Source organism: Rosa chinensis, chromosome 6 (genome assembly GCF_002994745.2).
Source record: "Rosa chinensis cultivar Old Blush chromosome 6, RchiOBHm-V2, whole genome shotgun sequence".
Lineage (NCBI taxonomy): Eukaryota > Viridiplantae > Streptophyta > Magnoliopsida > Rosales > Rosaceae > Rosa > Rosa chinensis.
The window spans coordinates 66,173,224-66,189,118 of NC_037093.1; the positions used below are offsets into that span (position 1 = coordinate 66,173,224).

Below are 15,895 nucleotides of genomic sequence, written 5' to 3' on the forward strand. Positions count from 1 at the left end.
TCCCAGAATGCCAGCAACCTTGATGTTAGTGGATAAATTATCCTAAATAAACAAGGATCGCATCACATAGCTTTGGACTTTTCAGTCGAGTCATGCCCTAGCTCCATGTGCCCCTCTTAAACATCGTCAATTATGGTCCGGCTTTTTCTTTATACCCCGAAAGAAGAAAAGGAAGAAAATTCGTAGTGCATGCTTTGAATGCAGGGAAAGATATAGCTTTGTCTTACATGGCGTTACTTCAGAATCAAACGCCGCACATCCACATCTAAATCTAAGCTTTCGACCTTCTGATATGAAAGAGACGAGCTATGATGCCTATCGGATTAAACAAATGGCGGGAGTTTATGAAAGTCATACTAGCTAGGGAAACCAGAAACACCGGCCATGTAATAGTTTATGGATTTGTATGATCAAGGAGACAGTGAGACCTGAAGGTCAAGATCACAGCTTCTTACTTTCTTCAAGGGTATCTCAACTAACCAATTATGGCCATACAAATTTCTATATTGCGTATGCTACAGGATAAGGATCACATTTATATAATTGTTTTTTGGGGAAGACCGGGTTGCCCTCCTATACAGATATTTTCAACAATATAGTGTATAACGCTATTCCGTAACGGTTGGGGATTCCTGGTCATTGGTTGATATCCCGTAGACTAGTCATGGAAAGTGTATTACGGAGTGATTAGCTGCTAATTCCCTTCAAAAACGTGATTAATTACTAATTTGTTGAAGGAAAATCTACTTTGTGTGCCTAATCAAACTAGGATGAGTTTCATGGTTGTAATGGGAGAGAATGTTCTAGAATTCCTAATCCTATTCGGAATAGTATTCCTTGTAACATTAGAACATGTAATTTGTAATCCCTATATATAGGGCTCATATTCTCAATAATGATATACAATTCTCTCTTCAATCTCTCTCAATTCTATTATTCTTAAACACGTTATCAGCACGAGCCCTAACCTTGAGATCAAAAATTCAAAAAATTTGGAAACTATCAACAAAGACAGTGATTATAACTCTTTCTCACTAGGCGTACTCAAGAGTAATTGTGATGTCTAGGAAAGGTTTGAACTGAGAGAGTCAGACGATCTTTATCATCTTGGAGTTCAACAATTTTATCAGATTTTTCTTGACAGCTTAGTTGGAGAGATTGAACCTGTTCAACAACAGATTTTCGGATTTCGTCACCAGCCTCAAGTTGGGATTGAAAATCAGTTTCAGTCCTACTCATTTCCAGCTTCAACCCTTCTAATTGCTCTGCCAGAGAATGATTCCTTTGCTTCAATTCTTTTGAGGCCTCAGATAGTACAATATATTGATGCAATACTTCTTCTATATCTGGTTCATCATCTGACTCATCTATTGTATTCACCAAGCCAATAAGTGCAATAGCTCCAGTTTCGTTGTCAACTGTAATGTCGTCTTCTGAATCACTATCACTCCAAGAAGCATTCATGGCCTTGTTTTGACCTGTCTTCACCTTTTTAAGAGTATTTGCATACTCATAAGCTATTTGACCATTTCCATCACAGGCAAAACACTTCGAACCATTTTTCATCCTTTTCTCAACTGATCTTTGAAACTTTGCCGATTTATCACCTGAAAAATCTTGATTCTTTGTGAACCTGGAACTAGAATCACTCTTGTAGTCATTTCCTCTAGCTTTCTTGTTCTTAAGGAATTTTCTGAATTGTCTTGTCAAAAGGGTTGTTTCATCTGCATCATCCTCATCATTCAAGACATCATATTCAACGTTTTTCACAGCTTTAAGAGCCATGCACTTCATTTTCTTCTCACCAGGAATCTCCATTTCGTATGTGTTCAAATTACCAATCAACTCTTGAAGCTTGTTAGTATTTAGATCTTTTGATTCCTCAATGGCAGTCTTATTAGAGTGAAATCTCATGGGAAGAGACCTTAGAATCTTCTTGACTATCCTATGTTGGGGAATAGGATCACCAAGATTGAAACATCCATTTACAACGATATTTAACCGATAGTTAAAATCGTCAAACTTCTCATCATCTCCCATCTTCATGTTTTCAAATTGTTGCATAAACTAATGGAGTTTGGACTCTCTAACTGTTGAGGTTCCTTCATTAGTGACTTTAAGAACCTCCCAAATTTGCTTCGCTGAGGTACAATGAGATATCAACTGAAATTTTTCAGGGGACAAAGCAGTGTAAAATGCATTTATAGCCCTCTGATTATTTGTACTCTTAATGTTTTCATCTGAAGTCCATTCACTCATAGGCTTCTGCACTCTACCACCAGTAGTTGAGGCATCCTCACTAGATTTCGCTACTTTGTCTGCTTTTGTTGGATATTCCCAACCACTCTCAACAATAGCCCATACATTAACATCCACTGCCCACAAGAATGCCTTCATCTTGGCCTTCCATGTTGCATAGTTGACTTTTTCATCAAGATAAGGAGGATGACTTGTTGAACCAGCTGCACGATCAGTTATGCTACCCATTCTGATAGTCCCAACGGAGCTCACTGAAACTTCCAGTGACCCGCTCTGATACCAATTGTAATTACAGAATGGGTACTTACACCGCTATTTAAAGTGATAAGAAATCTGGCCAACAACTTTAACTTATGGTTTATGATTCCAGAGTGGTTTCAGTCCTAAATTGGATTGCAGAATAACTTCGATCCTAATCGAAACCACTAATCAAATCGCAACAAGATTATGACTTTCTCAATTTACCAAACCATCAACAGAAGCTAAAAGCATCACACACAAACACCAAATCTGTTGACGTAGTAAAACCCTTAGAGAAGGGAAACAACTGCGGGCACTATGCCGGTAACAAATCCACTAAAGAAATCAGTACATAAAGAACTTACAGACGCTCAATCTACCTAGACCCAATCTAGAAGGCAGCTCTGTCTTTGCTTTGCTACTGACTTCACCAGCCGAACTTGTAACTCCTTTGTCAATCTTTAGATGGCACAACTTCCATAATGTCGTCAATCATCTCAAGGCACAAAGACATGTATGCAACACACAAGAAGACATACACAGATGGTGTTTTAAAGGTATGGTTTTCTGGGTTTGACAATCCTTTGGAAGCTAGACATGGAATAGCTTACCAAGACACTATCAGAGAAGATTTTGGCTCAGTGCATTTCTAGAGAGAGATCTGAGGATGAGAGAAACCGATAAGGAACAGTGCTCTCTAGATGCAAGTCTCTGGCTAGCTGAGTGTGAGAATCTATTTATATGGAAAGACCCTAGCTAGGGTTGACTGGACATGTGTAATAAGGATAACTCACTTGATTAAGATCAGACACATTAAATAAAACAAGCTTAAAACAAGTTGCCAGCTCAGCTCAGACACACAAGATTGAAATGCAGGTCTCATCCTACTTTAGGATAGATATGGACCTTCAATCCTAAAAATAGCAAGCAATATGAATGCAATTTATACCTGATGATGTTGAGGAGGAAAGATCCATAGAACTTGAAGCATAACATTCTTCTGAAGATCAAAGCGACAAAGGCTAAAACTAGATACAAGAGTCTCTTTAGATAATGAGCTAGGAAATGCCAATTACAAAACATTTTTTGCTCTAACAACCTTTTTCCGCGTCCCAGATGGTGACTGAGTATGAGCCTGATGTCTCACACTTACGCATATTTGGGTGTGCAGTTTATGTGTCAATTGCGCCACCACAGTTCACCAAGATGGGTCCTCAATGACTATTAGGCATTTATGTTGGATATGATTCTCCAGCGATTGTCCGCTACTTAGAACCCTTGACATGCAATCTCTTTACCGCTAGATTTGCGGATTGTCACTTTGATGAGACAGTCTTCCCATCATTAGGGGGAGATAAGAACATAAATGTTTAACAGGAACGACAGGAATTGTCGTGGTCTGTCTCCACTCTGTCTCATCTTGATCCCCGAACCGCACAGTCCGAAATTGAAGTGCGAAGAATTCTCGATCTTCAAAACGTAGCATAATCGATGCCTGATGCGTTTTCTGATATCGTTAAAGTGACGAGATCACATATACCTGGTGCAAACGTGCTTGCAAGGATTGATGTCCCTAAAATTAGAGGACATGACGCCATCTCAAGGGCAACTGAGTATGGCGCCAACATCCCCTCTCACAGGGATGGTGACGTTGTGGCTAGGCCCACGACTCCTGCCTGGAAGCGCGGGAGGCCTATAGGTTCGATGGATTCTCGCCCAAGAAAGAAAGCGAGTTTGACACAAAATAATCCATTAATCATCAATGTAAATAATCCATCTCATGAGGATATTCCGGATTATGGTTATGTCCAAGGGACATCATTGGGGGATGCTCCAATGGCAGAACCAATTCCAAAGAATAGAGAGATCTCCATAAATTACACTATTGTACATCAGATGATGGATAGAAATTTTATAGATATTGATGATGCACTTGCATATCATGTTGCAGAAGGAATTATAGAATATGATGATATCGAACCTCGCTCTGTCGAAGAATGTCAACGAAGAGCAGATTGGCCTAAATGGAAAGATGCGATCCAGGCTGAATTGGATTCACTAGCAAAGAGATAGGTATTTAGGCCTATAACGCAGACACCCCCAGATGTAAAACCTGTTGGCCATAAATGGGTCTTTGTTAGAAAGCGTAATGAGAAAATGAGGTGGTTAGATATAAAGCCCGCCTCGTGGCCTAAGGTTTCTCACAATGCCTTAGAATCGACTACGAGGAGACGTATTCTTCCCTAATGGACGTTATAACGTTCCGCTATCTTGTCAGTTTGGTAGTTTCTGAAAAACTTGACATGCAGCTTATGGATGTGGTTACAGCATATCTCTATGGGATCTAGATTCAGATATATATATATATATATATATATATATATATATATATATATATGAAAGTTCTAGATGGACTTCAATTACCCAAGGCAAGTGGCTCTGAAATATGCCCATGCGTGTTCATTAAAAGAACAAGTTCCGGATTTGCAATCGTAGCAATTTATGTTGATGACATGAACCTAATTGGAACTCTAGATGAGTTAAAGGAAACTGCTAAATATTTGAAATCCGAATTTGAGATTAAAGATCTTGGGAAAACACAATTTTGTCTCGGTTTAGAATTCGAGCACTGTAGTGATGACATTTTGATCCATCAGTCTGCATATACTCAGAAAATTCTAAGGCGCTTTTATTAAGATAAAGTAAAGCCTGTGAGTACTCCCATGATCAGCCGTACTTGAGCCTGAAAAAAGATCCGTTTCGTCCAAAGGATGAGGACGAAGAATCATTAGAGGCCGAAGTGCCCTATTTAAGTGCAATAGGCACATTATTGTACTTAGCTCAATACACAAGACCAGACATCTCCTTAGCAGTGAACTTGTTAACTCGACATAGCTCTGCTCCAACACGCCGCCATTAGATTGGTGTAAAAACAATCTTTCGATACCTAAGAGGTACGATTGATATGGACATATTCTATCCCTACAAAGAGAAAAGGAATGACGGAAGGATGAGATCGGACCAAATTGGCTCAAGAGCCATCATCCAAAATGCCATGGCCAGCAACATTGCTGTCGCTACCACCAAGGGTGGCCGGCCTCACCCTCCACCACTCCATCAAAATGACAATGATGTTTTGATGGGTTTTGCTGATGCAGGATACCTCTCTGACCCTCACAAAGGTCGCTCCCAAATGAGTTATGTCTTTACCATGGGAAGCACTGCGATATCTTGGAGGTCTACAAAACAGACCTTTGTTGCTACTTCCTCAAATCATGCAGAGATTATTGCTCTACATGAAGCTGTGCGTGAATGTATATGGCTAAGGTCTGTAGTTAGACATGTTCAAGGAAGTTGTGGTTTGAAGTCTACCACGGATGAACCTACATGCATTTATGAGAATAATACAGCTTGTATTGAGCAAATGAAGTTAGGTTTCATCAAGGGCGACAACACCAAGCATATATCGCCTAAGTTCTTTTATAATCAGCAACAACAATCATTTCTAAAGATTTAAGTGAATCAAATCCGATCAGAGGATAATGCAGCGGACTTATTCACTAAGTTGTTACCTAAATCCACCTTTGAGAAACATGTGAAGAGCATCGGATTGAGAAAGTTATCCGAATTCCCACGATTGTAGCAATCATGGGGAGATATCGACATCAGGGGGAGTTATGATGTCTACATGTTCGTTCTCGAAGAGTGAAGGACGTGTTGTACTCTTTTTCTCCTCCTCGAGCTTGTTTTTGTCCCACAGGGTTTTTCACTCAAGCAAGGTTTTTAACGAGGCAATGGATGAAGCGTCACCACCAAGTTTGAGCGGCACAAGGGGGAGTGTTGAAGGAAAATCTACTTTGTGTGCCTAATCAAACTATGATTAGTTTCATGGTTGTAATATGAGAAAATGTTCTAGAATTCCTAGTCCTATTCGGAATAGTATTCATTGTAACATTAGAACATGTAGTTTGTAATCCCTATATATAGGGCTCCTATTCTCAATAATGATATATAATTCTCTCTTCAATCTCTCTCAATTCTATTATTCTTAAACATAATTAAATAAGAAAGATGGAGTATATGGTACCTTGGCCGGGCAACATGCTTTCAAGTTCCTCTCGACTAGCTCATTCGACCTAGTTTTACTAGGTCGCTATATTATCGGTTGATCAAACTCGGTTTCTATGCGTATAATTTACATCAAAAATCATATGCATGTTCTTAGACATTATAAAGTATAAACTTTTACATATGATGCAACGCCTTTGTTCGACTTGCGTAAACTCTTACATGTGCGATTATGAACATATTTTAATAAAAACATCAAAAGATAGCGAGTAAAAAAAGCTAAAGTGACAACGCTCCAACTCTATATTCTGTCTGCTACTCATGTCTAACGAGTCACGTTTTAATCAAGTTTGTGTCAAACAATGGTAATCCAAACATGCTATTTTCACGATAAGATTTTGTCAAATTTGAATAAAATCAAAACTCCTAATAAATCATAAATGATTATTTTAAATTTTTTTTTTTTCCGACAAGATAAACCATAAAAATGTTAGGTACACACTTGATGAGCCCTTTGGACGAATATCCTCTTTAAGACTTTAACAATTGACAAGGGTATTTTGGTACTACAAGCAGACAAATAAGTCGGCCCTTAAAACCGTCGGTTCATGGCTTTTCATATACAGTAAAAACTAAAAAGGGAATGAAACGGACGAAACTACCCTTGACGTCCAATCCAACCGCACCTAACAAAAGTCGGACCATGCTTTTTCCGTGTGAGCGGAGCACAGCCCATGCTTGCGTCGCTGGTCCTTATCCAACCCCACTAAAATCCAAACAACTCCCATCCAACCCTTGACTGCACCAAAACGTGTACGGCCAGCGTTCCCCCAGATTGCGCCATCCCATTGGCTGAACGTCAAATTCAGAGACCCTGTACCCCCATCCCCATTGGTCCACGTCTCCCATTATAAAAATGGTAAATAGTTTATAATAATTGTACGCCCCCACGCTTCGATGGCTTAAAAGCCAAAGGGGGACTGGCGAAAGAGGTGCAGACACTTGGCGCTAGCAGCACAGCCCTAAACGCAAGCACCAATTTTCAGCAGCCACACACACACGCACGCCAAAGTTCAAAAATTCCCAAAAATAGTAACCAGTTAAAAAGAACGGACCCTATATTAGGTATTTGTTTGGATAATTTATTTCTTCTTCATCTTGAGGGTTTATAGGTGTGTTAATCTGTATTTGCTGGAAGTTGTGAGCTGGGAAACTTGTAGGTTTTGGTTTTGGTTTTGGTTTTGTTGTTTGTTCTTGTTCTTGTTTTTGCATGAGAAAACTGAGCTTTTGGCAAGTGAAGATTTGGAGTAAATCAGTGATTAGGGTTTAATGAGCTGAAGCGTGTGTGTGTGTGAACATTTTGATTGGCTGAAACATGAAAATGGTCAATTTCTGTGAGCTTAAATGAGAATATATCAAAGTATTTTCCAGGTTTGAATAAGAAGCTTTGTTTCAGTGAGACACATGGGTGCCAATATGAATTTCAAGGGGTTCATGACCGATCTACAAGGCGACGGCGGAGGTCGGCCACCGGTAAACAACAGCAACAGCAACAGCAACAACAACGCCCTGGCGCGGCAGTCGTCGATCTATTCCCTCACGTTTGACGAGTTACAGAACACCATGGGAGGCCCAGGTAAGGACTTTGGGTCCATGAACATGGATGAGCTCTTGAAGAGTATCTGGACGGCGGAGGAGACTCAGACTGTGCTCCTCCCTACTGGTGGTGTGGTGACCGGTCAAGATGGGTTTAATCAGGGCCTGCCTCTGCCTCTGCAGAGACAGGGGTCGTTGACGCTGCCTCGGACGCTGAGCCAGAAGACGGTGGATGAGGTGTGGAGGAATTTGTCGTCCAAGGAAGGAAATGGTGGCCCCGGTGGGTCGAATGTGGTGCAGAGGCAGCAGACTTTGGGGGAAATGACGTTGGAGGAGTTCTTGGTCCGAGCTGGGGTTGTGAGAGAAGATGGTCCCAATGGTTCGAAGCCGGGCAATAATGGGAGTGGCTTTTTCGGAGAGTTGGCTCGGTTTGGGAACAGTACTGGTGGTGGTTTAGGATTCGGGTTTCAGCAGCCGGATCGTAGTGTGGGGGTTATGGGGACTGGTAGGATTTCGGAGAATGGTAATCAGGTTCCGAATCAGAGTTCCAATCTGCCACTGAATGCTAATGGGGTTAGAAGTCAGCAACAGCAGCAGATCCAAATATTTCCCAAGCAGCAACCTGTGACTTACAGCACTTCACAGATGGGTATGGGCCCGAATTCGCAGCTTGGTAGTCCTGGAATGAGGGGTGGGATTTTGGGGATTGGTGAGCAGGGTATGAGTAATGCTCTGGTTCAGAGTCCAGTACTGCAAGGAGGAGGGATGGGAATGGTTGGATTAGGAGGTGGGAATGGTCGAGTGGCTGCAGTGTCTCCCGCGAATCAGCTGTCATCGGATGGGATTGGGAAGAGTAATGGTACCGATACGTCCTCGGTGTCACCAATGCCATATGTGTTTAACAATGGTTTTAGGGGAAGGAAAGGCGGGCCTGTGGAGAAAGTTGTTGAGAGGAGACAGAGGAGGATGATCAAGAATAGAGAGTCAGCTGCCAGATCAAGAGCTCGCAAACAGGTGAATATGTCTTTCTTTGTTTTACTGCTTTTTTAAGCAAAATTCTGAAGTGACAGTTAGGATATTGTTGACCTTATCAAGTGAAAAATACGAGCTCATTAATTTAGTATTGGGGGTTCATATAATTGCAACTTGTCATTATAAGTGAATTCCATAAGTTTTTGGGTCATTAGTAGTGGAGTGGAGAGTGTTAGGGTCTAGAAATAAAGTCAAAAACTTTAAACTCTAGGAGAGAACTTATGGTGGATCAAATTCACCTTTTATATTGCCACTGTAATAGATTACCAGAGTTCCAAGAGTGTGGGGAATATCGAGTCATGCACTTTCAGCACATGAAGGGGAAACAGAACCTAAATATACTATTATCTTTTTTCAGTATTAATCCAAAAACTTTTTTATGTTACTTATTCTGGAGAAAGTTAAACAAATTCATCTTCTTGTCGATTTTCACTTTTGCTAGACATTGACCTTCTGCTTTTATCATCTATTGACTTTTTGCATCCCAAAACTTCATGAAAGATAGCCGCAGAAGGGTAATGTGATAGCGATCCGACATGACAAGAGATGAGATTTTGGGAAGTTACGGTCATGGGAAGTTTTAAGGATCCAGGTTGTTACAAGGTAATGGAACATTTGTTTAAGGAACATAACATAAGTCGGGAGTATAGTCCCAAAATCATTAAAAGCTTTGAATAAGTTCCATACCTTTGACCTCGGTTCTGTTTTGAAATTGAACCTCATGGGAAAAACGGATGAGTACGGTACTTCAATACACCATCATCTCATACTTCCTTCTTCTTTCTCATATGTTTTGTATCTTGTGCTTTTTCCAGGCTTACACAATGGAGTTGGAAGCAGAAGTTGCAAAGCTAAAAGAGGAGAACGAAAACTTGAAGAAAAAACAGGTTCGTTTAGTTATTGTTGACATGGTTGATGCATATACCAATTAATGACTATGATAAACTTAAGTTCATGTGGTTGACTCTCTTTCACTGTCTATTGGTTGCCACAGGATGAAATGATGGAACTGCAGAAGAATCAGGTACTTTGGTTTTTCTGTTTTCTTTTTCTAGTTGGGAAATGGGGGGTGGGGAGGGTGATCTCTTATTATTAACAAAATCTACTGCTGATGAGAAATAACTCTATCTCTCCATAATAAGAATCTGCTATAGAGTATATACATTCTTTCTCAGTTACTTGTCCTCAAGAACTCGATCTTGACCTTCAGCTTTCCTGGGATCTGCTCTATAACTCATCATCTTCATTCGTTTTCTAGCCAAGTACTTACAGCCCCTTAACTACTGATATACAGTTTTCTTAGAACAACTAACATGTGGTACCTCTTTCTGTTATTTGTGCTATTTTTCATTACTCTTTTGAAGTAGTTTATGAAACCAATCCTTTCCTTTGGAATTTGTTTTGATATGTACTGCACTAGTAGTACATAAACCATTCATGATCTAGTGTGAAAATATTAGTTCCAATTTTCGTTTCCTCATTTTCATTCAAATTTGTCTCTGCCTCTGTAACGGTTTTAAAGATTTGTAGATAATAATAGTAATGCATAGCATGTTTTTGCTCGATTTTATTATTCCTAGTATCAGAAAAAACATTTGAACTTGTCTGCAATCTATTTGTAACCAGTTGCCATGTTACTGTTTGATCAATGCACACAGACAGATGAATTCTCAGATTAAATTGCTGCTTAGCTTTTTTTTTTTTTTTTTTATCACGACTGAGGTGCTCTATAATTGATCCGTCTGGAATTTGATAATTTCGCAGGATATGGAGATTCAAAATCTTCAAAGAGGAGGCAAGAGGCGTTGCTTGAGACGAACGCAGACCGGTCCGTGGTAAAGTGCAGGGATTGGGATGGGAAATGCATTGTGGGGTAGGTGGTGGCTGTACATAAGGATCATGTGTTTTGTGCCGTAGATTTTTTGAGAGATTTAGCGTGCTGTAGGTTGAACTTACATCTATTTTCTACATATGCTTCTCTTTTGAACAGTATGAGTAGGTAGGTGAGGGGAAGCAAAATATGACCAGGGAGATATCTTTGATACATATTATATAATATGTCCAGTTTCCTACAAATTAGTCGAGACATGTATTTTAGCAGCTTCTACCTCGGACCCTTTGCAGTATCTTTCTTTTGTTATCCTTTTTCATATTGTTATTTCAATTTCTTGAACAATAGAGATCATTGTCATGGAGCATGTATTACCACTACTGGATGCTGTATATTATACTCCCCAAGCTTAAGCTTCAGACCCAAAAGAGAGAATAAAAATGAAACAATAATAAAAGCTTCGAGTAAAGAGTGGCAATTCTTTATGTTAAGATGTGTTTTTATTATTATTATTATTATTATTATTATTATTTTTATTTTATATATTTTCTTTTTGGAGGCAGAGCATGCATGATAGTATGATACACAAGCATATAAGGTGTTTGCTTTCCCCATTTCTGGGAGTAGTCAGTGTTGCAATGGTGATCTGGGGTTATGCCATTGCTTTGTGTATTTTTTTGGATCGAGGGGTTACGCCGTGTTCTTCAAGTTTTACGTTTATTTACTGAAATGTTCGTTACTTGATAATTTTCAATGATGGAGTGATGGACTGCTGAACAGAAATGAAATTGAGAAAGCAGACAGGTAAGTTTAAACCAAGCTTGCTTAATTCTCTTTTGAAGATGCTGTGCAAACAGAGCCAAGGGTTTTCATGATGCCCCTTTCACAAACTCAAATCTTCGACAATTTGATTTATTTATATCCAGACCTAAAATGAGTCAATCAGTCGTGTCAAGGATCCCTGAAAGCTGAAACTATGACCATTTTCATGAATTAATATCCAAATCTAATGTGATACATTTCAAGGATCTGTGTAACCATGGTCATTTTATGTTCCGCACAATCTTGGATGGTGAGTTGGGAAATAATAATAACGTTCAACAGTACTACAGTAGAACACGAACCAAAATAATGTTTTGAAGGAGCAAGAAAATCAATTGGAATAGATAGAATAAATATCATCCTCTGATTTCTTCTGTCACTTGCTTTAATGCCACAGCAGTCCGCGGTAACAGTTTTGCCATATTCAGATTATAGTTACCGAAGCTATACATTTAGTATGGATAGCCAGGAGTGCATTCCATGTCCTTCCAGGATATCATCTTCCTGCGATCCCTTCCTCTAAATGATCTGGCAATAAGCTGACCACTAACAGGCTTACACAATCCAACATCAACCACCGAAGTACTCTGTCTCTTCTCAGAAGATGGGGATGCCTCATCCATGTAATAGTCAAACAACATTGCTAGACAACAAACTTGATGACCTAAGATGTTAACATCTTCATTTTGAGGTAACATCTTCACTATGTGAAGATTGACCTACAAGAAGCAACAGGAAATTGTGAAGCTACAGCACCCATTCAGGAGGGGAAATGTAAAATCAGTCCTAAATTGCACCACAAACAAGGTAAAGATGAAATGCTACACCGATGCAGGTCTCATAAATTAAGACACAGATGAGATTGTCTACGAAAGTGCATGAATTATTTACCTCTGCTTCCATTGCACGAAGTTCATTGTACAACTCAGAATCATCACTTTCGTAAAGGTTTTCTCCAGACATAGTGCAAATACTCAATGTAAAAAAGGGAGGCCTCAAAGGATACTCCATGCTGATCTTAATCTGCCAGAATAGAAATGATAATAAAATGCCAGAAGTAAAATATAATGCAGAAGCAAGACAAAAATATGACAAAAATGAATTACTAGCTACCTTGGCTTCTAATTTCACATTCCTCTTCTCTAAGTCTATACTCCTGGTTAAAACAAGACGAAATTCCCTTGCCCCAAAATCCACCCATGACTTTCCAGCTACCTCAAAACATTGAATAGGCACCCCACTTTCTTCTTCTGGCACAATATGTGCAGGTTCATCCACATCACTCTCAGTATCCAGCAAAAAATCTAATTCTTCATTATGTCTTTTATAACTTAGTGGCTTTGCCTTACTGACAGGAGGTCTTTTTGAAAGTAATGATATCCCCCTCCTGGAGTCTCCTTTGTGCTGAACAAGTTTATCATCACTGACCGATGCAACTTGAACCAAAGATGGAAGTTCCCCATCTTCCCTCATACTCTCCAACTCTTCTTTTGAAGAACCAGATTGCCCAACCGAATCAGCATCTATAGGTTCCTGAACCTGCTCCTTATCTATGACCGGCAAAGATGATGCCAGATTAGGGGGAGGTCCTACAGGTGAACAACCATGCAATCTGCACAAAGGAGCATGCAAAGCCCATGGAACACTTTCCCAAGACAAAGCCGGCCATTTAAGCTTCATGAGTGATTCAAGCTGTTCCCTGTAAGCCAATCAAAGAATGGGAATTTCTCAACATAGAGGAGACCATACCACACTCACACACAAAACATCAAGAGACTTCCAAAAGAAAGGAAAGCCCTGATATAGGTATAGAGGTTATAGATAGATAAAGCAGATTAAGTTTCCAAAGAAAGCAGCAGGGAACAAAAAACACAAAACTAGCTACTTTATATCAGAAAAAGATGCCAATACAAGTAACAACCAAGTAAACAAAAATGTTAACGCTAAAATTCATAATTGATCAACAATGCAGTATCCTTATCCTACAAATTTTCTAGACTGTCCTTGCAAGACTCTAAATTACAGAGGAATGACTCACACGAGAGCCATCTGAGCTTTCTTCCGAGAGCGAATTCTTTGCACAACTGTCTGTACTCGACTTTGCTGGCGATAAAGTGACAGACCAGACATGATAGCCTCAGTTTTAGTTATGTCACTAGTTGGAGCATCATGGACAGCAAGCAAAGGTGACACCTCAGGCAATAAATCAATTCCAGCCAAATGCTGGGCCCACTTATATGGACGGGACGTTCTCTTTTCATCAAATGCAGGAGTCTCATCAACAATGAGCTTGGCTGACTGTATCAATGAATGCAAGGTAGCGATCAGTGTTATACGAATGCAGATAAGAGACAAGAGAGAGAAAGAATGGTGGGGAGGGAAGGAGAAGCAACAATGGATAACCAAAGACCACCAGCAACAAATATAGAAAGCATTCTGACCTGATGGGGAAGCTCAAGGCCAGTGTCATCTGGGAATAGGTTGCATAAGATGTTATTCTCCGCTGCCTCATGAGATCCTTCAACTCCAACACATACAACATTCATCTTCAACAAATACTCAAACTTGAGGGTTATAAGTTTTGCAGACTTGGGATCAGAAGCTTCATCGTCATAAACATTAAGGATAACTTTCAATGGGTGCACTTGATATACTCCTGATTGATCAGGGTTCTGCTTGGTTGGGGCTCTCTTGGGCCTCTTTCTCCTTCTCTGCCCATCATCTTCCTCATCTGGTGCATCATCCTCTAACCTACTAGTCTCTCCTTTTGTAGAAACACCTGGTCCATTACACAATATTAGAAAACTAGTTTATTTCTTCTTCTTCCTCTAGTTTCAGACTAATAAGCAGGATCGAAGCCCAAAAACTAAAACTTATAACAAAGCACTCAATAATCCATACCCAGCAGTAATCAACTACATTGTATGCTAAACCAGCTACATAGCATGAGTTCAGCATTAGTTACCTGTGTCTCTATTTGCTTGTTGGCGGGCAAAAGCTTGAGCATCCTTCACACTTCCTACTATCTCCAAATCAATCTTTTCTTCAAATGCTTCCTTCTGCGCCGAGAACTGCGAGTAAACCACATACAGAGGCGGTGGCAGCAACTCGGCTGAGTGGTGCTGCTTGAGCTTCTTGGTATGCATATTCCCAAACTGGTTCTGCACCGGCAGTGACGCCTTCTTCAGAGACTTGAGGTGCGAGGGAAGACTGTTCAAGAACTTCTTTCGATTCGCAATAGTCTCCTGCAAACCCTTCTTATGTATCTCCAGCTTCTCATTAAGCTTACACAGCTCTTTGCGCTGAAACAGTTCGAAATTGAGCCTCTTGAGCATCAGGTCCTGCGCAGCGTCGTTCGACAATGTAGGCTCTTTGATATTAGCAGGAGCATCTCGGAAGAACTCTTCTTCCGGCACAAGGTCAATGTCCGGGTACTTGGACTTGAAGTCTTTGCAAGCTTTGATGGCCTTCACGTAGTGACTCTTCTCGTACATCAAATTGTGAAGCTGCAACGTCGTCAAGTCCACCGGAGTCTTTGCGCTCTCCGTCTCCGATTTCACGCGGTCCTCCTCAAGCAAGATCGAACGGTTCGCCTGCAAAGTGCAATCCACCAAATCTGATCAAAAAGCCCTAATTCTGATCAAAAGCTTCACAAAAGCCCTAATTTCGAATACGAACCTGGCGGAGGGTGACGAAGTTCAGGAACATCTGAGTGACGAGCTCACGGAGCTCCGATTTAGGTTTGGCTTCTTTTTTAATCGAGAGCATTTTGGCCACCACGTTTTCCACCGACGATTTGCTCTCTCGCAAAACTTCGTACGGCGACTTCTCCGGCTGCGGCGGAGCAGCTTCTTCCTCCACCAGCATCCCCTCCTCTATTTCCTCGTCTTCCATTTTTCTCCCTCAATTTTACTCTCTCTCTCTCTCTTCTGCGTCTTCGCTCTTCCTTTTCTTAAAGAATATAAAGGTCTTTCCACCAAAACGCACCGTTTTGAGTTTTTCTTTTATTTGTTTCCCTCCTAGAGTGGACGGCGTCGTTTGGCTTTT

General features: G+C 40.4%; 2 protein-coding genes across 6 annotated transcripts; one reads left to right on the forward strand and one right to left on the reverse strand.

The window, feature by feature from the left end:
- The first annotated feature begins 7,527 nt into the window (after nucleotides 1-7,527).
- Nucleotides 7,528-11,403, forward strand: LOC112169129 (bZIP transcription factor 46). Of its 5 annotated transcripts, none has more exons than XM_024306106.2 (5): nucleotides 7,528-7,667; nucleotides 8,024-9,177; nucleotides 10,011-10,082; nucleotides 10,190-10,219; nucleotides 10,960-11,403. In XM_024306106.2, the coding sequence occupies exons 2-5, from the start codon at nucleotides 8,032-8,034 to the stop codon at nucleotides 11,032-11,034; spliced, it is 1,323 nt and encodes a 440-aa protein (XP_024161874.1). In that variant the 5' UTR covers nucleotides 7,528-7,667; nucleotides 8,024-8,031; the 3' UTR covers nucleotides 11,035-11,403. The 5 variants fall into 5 exon arrangements, 3 of the variants coding, with proteins under 3 accessions (XP_024161874.1, XP_024161873.1, XP_040364614.1); XM_024306105.2 differs by having other exon boundaries at nucleotides 7,539-7,692; XM_040508680.1 differs by having other exon boundaries at nucleotides 7,545-7,667; nucleotides 7,999-9,177.
- Nucleotides 11,404-11,988: 585 nt separating this feature from the next.
- Nucleotides 11,989-15,775, reverse strand: LOC112169125 (THO complex subunit 5A). Its single transcript, XM_024306097.2, has 7 exons — nucleotides 15,527-15,775; nucleotides 14,814-15,441; nucleotides 14,290-14,627; nucleotides 13,887-14,146; nucleotides 12,962-13,547; nucleotides 12,740-12,871; nucleotides 11,989-12,567 (listed from the first exon to the last, which is right to left on the reverse strand). The coding sequence occupies exons 1-7, from the start codon at nucleotides 15,740-15,742 to the stop codon at nucleotides 12,301-12,303; spliced, it is 2,427 nt and encodes an 808-aa protein (XP_024161865.1). The 5' UTR covers nucleotides 15,743-15,775; the 3' UTR covers nucleotides 11,989-12,300.
- Between the last annotated feature and the right edge of the window lie 120 nt (nucleotides 15,776-15,895).